This window comes from Sitodiplosis mosellana, unplaced genomic scaffold, assembly GCF_009176505.1.
Source record: "Sitodiplosis mosellana isolate CC-2019 unplaced genomic scaffold, AAFC_SMos_1.0 Smas_scaffold_4793, whole genome shotgun sequence".
NCBI classification, from domain to species: domain Eukaryota; kingdom Metazoa; phylum Arthropoda; class Insecta; order Diptera; family Cecidomyiidae; genus Sitodiplosis; species Sitodiplosis mosellana.
In genome coordinates, this window is record NW_022600035.1 from 1 (window position 1) to 4479 (window position 4479).

Consider the following 4479-nt stretch of genomic DNA (forward strand, 5'->3'; position numbering starts at 1 on the left):
TGACGTCGGCTCCATGTTTGATTAGAAATTCAATCATATTTACATGACCTGCAATGTGAATGAAGTAAAATCAACAATTTGTTTTTGATCCAAAGTAAGAGTTTACCAACTACCGGATACTGCAGCTATATGAAGAGGCATATTTCCTTTATCGTCTGTGGCATTGACGTCGGCGCCTTGTTTGATGAGAAATTCAACAATATTCTCATTACCTGAATTGTAAATGAAGCAAAATCCAAAGTTTATTTGTGTTCTAAAATTGGATTAAAGCAGGGAACTACATTTGCACTATTCTCAAATGGACACTCTAAAGAGTTTCTCGAGAGCGACTCTTTATTATCTTTCAAAAGAAAAAAATAACTTTGTTCCTTTAAAAAATAAAGACCAGAGCAAAAGCAACATTTTGAATACACAATATTGCTATATTTCTCACTAGACCGCGATTTTTTTGTTGTTGAAAGATTCATTTCAAATAGACTCGTTCGAGAAACTCTTTCGAATGTTCATTTGAGAAGAATGCAAATGTTGTTCCCAATACTGCGTGATAGCATTGCTTAGCAGCAAGCATTAAATATGCTAACGCACACCCTTGGTAGTTCCCAGGATTTCAGGCAATTACCATGATCCACAGCTATATGAAGTGGCATATTTCCTTTATTGTCTTTGGCATTGACATCGGCTTGGTATTTGACGAGCAATTTTACGGTATCCTCATCACCTGAATTGAAATGGTTAGAATTAAAAAACAAGTGGATCTAAATATCGGAAAATTGTCAAAAATCACTAAATTATAAAGTGCAACACTAGTCATAGGTCAAACATTGAATGGATGGATTGATAGTACAGTAGAATCTCGGAAAAGTTAAATCAAATAAAATTTAGTTGCCCAGAAAAGTTAATCGAATTTCAACGACGTGAAAAAAAATTTTCTCGCCTGGTTCAATTGGTTCAGAAAAAGATAGTGGCAAAGAACAATAAAAATTTTGGAACATCCCAAGTTCAAACGCTACGTCTTTAAAAGACGCGGTTCACGTATTCACGCCTTTCTCACGTCATCTATATAATTTCCTGTCTGAAAGACGTGCATCTTCTGTGCAATGGTAAACAAAATATGCGAGAATGACGTGAGGGAAATTTCAGCTATACCATTCATCACTGCACAGAAGACGTACGTCTTTCGTGTGGTAATTATATAGAAGACGTGAGCGAAGGGTTGTAACAGTGATATGATCGGCACATGAGCACCATCTCTACTGATTGCCATTATTGCCATATAAATGAATAGAATGTCTAATTCTTCTTCTTCTTTTTCTCAACATCAATTGCATACGACTTATGGTAACTCTCCGTAATCATTAGAGGTGACGCTACTTATGCGCATCAATTGACTTTTGCATTGGCTCTTATGTACTGTGCGTGCCTTTTGGACGTGAGAAAGGCGTGAATATGTGAACCACGTCTTTTAAAAGATGTAGCGTTCGCACTAGGGATACACCGTTTATTTATTATTGCAAATATATGGCATATTCACATAGTTGTCAAAGTTGCTTTCTCATGCGTCAAGTATAAATGGTGTTATCACCATCTGTGGTGAGAAGAGAGACGCCATGAAATCGTTTGGATTGTGTGAATATATGTTTTCTCGATGGTAATAAATCCGAATATTTACCCAACTCAACACCCAAATGGATTGGAGTTTGTCCATTATCAAATCGTAAGCTCATATTCATTCCTTTTTTGATCAAAGATTCGACTTTTGATGTAGGTTCTAAATATAAAAATGTTTTAGCAAAATAAAATGGTTTTTATAACATGATCAGAAGAATCCCGACCTACCGCTTTTGATTGCATCAAACAGCTCATTCATTTTGGACCTTTTTATCAATAAATTAGAAATAAAATTTCAAAATGTTCAATGAATGTTGTTCGTTGTTGTGTCCTTTTCAATTTGAATCGTTCCTCTGGTTTCATTTTTGTGGTCGCAAAAATGTTCTATGTCGTAATGTTTACAGTTGTTCCGGTAAATAAATGTTATTACAATAGCATAACTAAGAAGATTCGACGTTTTTCATACTCTTGGTACCAATAAGAACAAAGATGAAATTACTTTTCCGCAAACTTTGTCGTCATGACATCTCCTCTTTCGGACCACTATAACGTCACGCCAAACTTGAAAAAGCACATATCTGTACACTAGGCAATGTAGATCGGAACAAATCCTATCGATCAAGACCTATCTGCCTCCAAAAACATGTTGTTTACTATGAAAAATGTGCAAAATTGCGATGTACGTACGGCGTCGTCCGCGTTCGCGTTTTTTGTTCGCCGATTATCTCAAAAAGTCGAGACAAAGCTTCGGATTGATTTTGAGCCCATTCTGATTTACCAATTTCGTACCATAAGCCTCCGACTGAGGACCTGAAAAACCTTGAAAAATGACACTTTTGTACGGGAAGTACCCGAAAAAGGCATTTTTCAGGGTTTTTATCAAGGCAAACTGCCATTTTTTTGCAAAAATGATGGGAGTCTGTGAACAACCGAACACTACTTGCCCATAAATTTGGTCCGAAATCAACATTTCTTGAAATTTTTGAAATTTGGTTCGAAAATGACACTTTTGTATGGAAAATGGTCGAAATAGTTATATTTTAAGGTCAAAAATGCTATGAAAAAAGGGTCCATTGAAATTTTGGTTAAACATTAGGCGGGAGGCAAACTAAATTGCTGCAGAGCGGAAAAGTATGGATTACGTATGTAATTCGTTTTATTTTAATTGTTATTTTTATTCTGTGACTTATTTGTTGTAAACAATCAATAATTAGTTTCGATTTTCTTTCGAGGCAAGTAATTTAAAAGATTGATCATTCAATGCGATTGAATCCAAGCCCATAAACCAGACCCATTTTTTTACCGCTTACCAAAGGATCATTATGGAATGTTACAATGATACCATTTTGTAGGTTCACCTCCGACTTCAGGTTCAGATGAGTAACGCAACCTTCCGAAATGTCTATATTCATTCGAATCTCGTACTTAAATTCGGGACGAATGATGATTGGCTTGGAGAGTGTGATTGAATTATTAAAATTTCCCCTCAGTTCTACTTTCATGGTATGTAAAACTGTGCATTCAGATATTTCACTTTGACATTCGTTCCGATTTGAAACTCTAACGATGGTCACATCTCCCGGTAGAGTATTTTGCACGTTATATTGACCATTTTTATATATCAATATGGGAGCACACTTGAAGTAGCCCAACAATAATGGTTTATTTGTGGTGAATGATGTGATTTCAATCTTCTGAAGGCAATACGGATCATCTCCTACTTGTATTACACGGACACATTTTATGATAGCCTTTTCATCCCATGGTAGTGTTGTTGGTGTGCGAAGTAGTGCATTGAATATCTTCGGTTGATATTCTGCATTTCGAATCATCTGGAGTATTTCGTTGAACTCATCTCCCGTAAACAATTTGCCATAAGAAGGTAGAAGATCGACGAATTGATCATGAGACATCGATCGAAAACGAATTTCGTAAAATAATTCACCAAGATGAGTTTGAACGATTTCTTTGGTCAAGTTCTGTTGATTGCTGGCAGCTTTCACCCATGACATGGCCGCTTCAAACACTACCGCTTCTGAACACGACAAACTATCTAGTTTTAGAATGTGATTTAAATGTCGTTGATCGCACTCCAAAAAAATGGTCGATTTTAATATATCTTCGGTGTGAAATTCAATTGAATATTCACATTTGGTCTTTAAATCATCTTGTTCAAAAAGAACAGCAAGACTATGTACTTCTAAAGCGTTGACAATCGTAAGATTCTCTGCCAAAAACCGAACACAGAGATCGAAACACTCAGTGACATTGTACTTTTGGCCGAGATTCATCACATCGCTAATGTTCGCCATCGTCAATTTGATTTTGTTGAAGTAGAAAAATCGCAAGAATTCCTTGAAACCAACTGCTGAAGCATCGTCAATTTCGACGTCACCTTTCTCTTTTATCGATCCATAGAAGATGGCATCGAGAACATCGCTCGCGGCGGCTAGTAAATATTTATGAGCTGGAATGCGTTCTTTCGATTTACAAATAAAGTGCACGTCAGCCGTCCTCTCGTCTCCGTACAACTTTTTTATCGCCTCCGTTGCAACTTGAATGTCGTATTCACCGGTAGACTCTTGAATCACAGACATTTTGTAGTTTCGTTCAACTTTCGATTTGATTTCGATCCACAATTGAATTACTTTTGAAAATTCGTATTATCGAATTATGTAACTTCCTTATTAAATCCAATCAAAAAAATTCTGAAATGAATAAATTAAAATTTTAATGAAATTATTGGTGCATTAAAAAATTATTTAGACTTCGCCATTTTTTGTAATGATAAATGGAAATTTCTTTTCATAACATCAAAGTAAATGATACTTTTCACTCATTTCACATACCTCGCATATATTTTCGCTTTTT

The 4479-nt window shown here is 35.7% G+C and overlaps 2 protein-coding genes across 2 annotated transcripts; both read right to left on the reverse strand.

Moving 5' to 3' along the window:
* Window positions 1-43: 43 nt before the first annotated feature.
* On the reverse strand, window positions 44-1867 carry LOC129572359 (uncharacterized; the record flags this gene model as incomplete). Its single annotated transcript, XM_055452303.1, has 5 exons — window positions 1837-1867; window positions 1670-1768; window positions 620-718; window positions 107-212; window positions 44-48 (listed from the first exon to the last, which is right to left on the reverse strand). Coding segments are annotated over exons 1-5 (340 nt in total), but the record flags the coding sequence as incomplete, so codon positions are not given.
* A 994-nt stretch (window positions 1868-2861) lies between these two features.
* LOC129572358 (BTB/POZ domain-containing protein 3-like) lies at window positions 2862-4205 on the reverse strand. The gene has a single exon (XM_055452302.1). It carries the CDS (start codon window positions 4203-4205, stop codon window positions 2862-2864), a length of 1344 nt encoding a protein of 447 aa, XP_055308277.1.
* Between the last annotated feature and the right edge of the window lie 274 nt (window positions 4206-4479).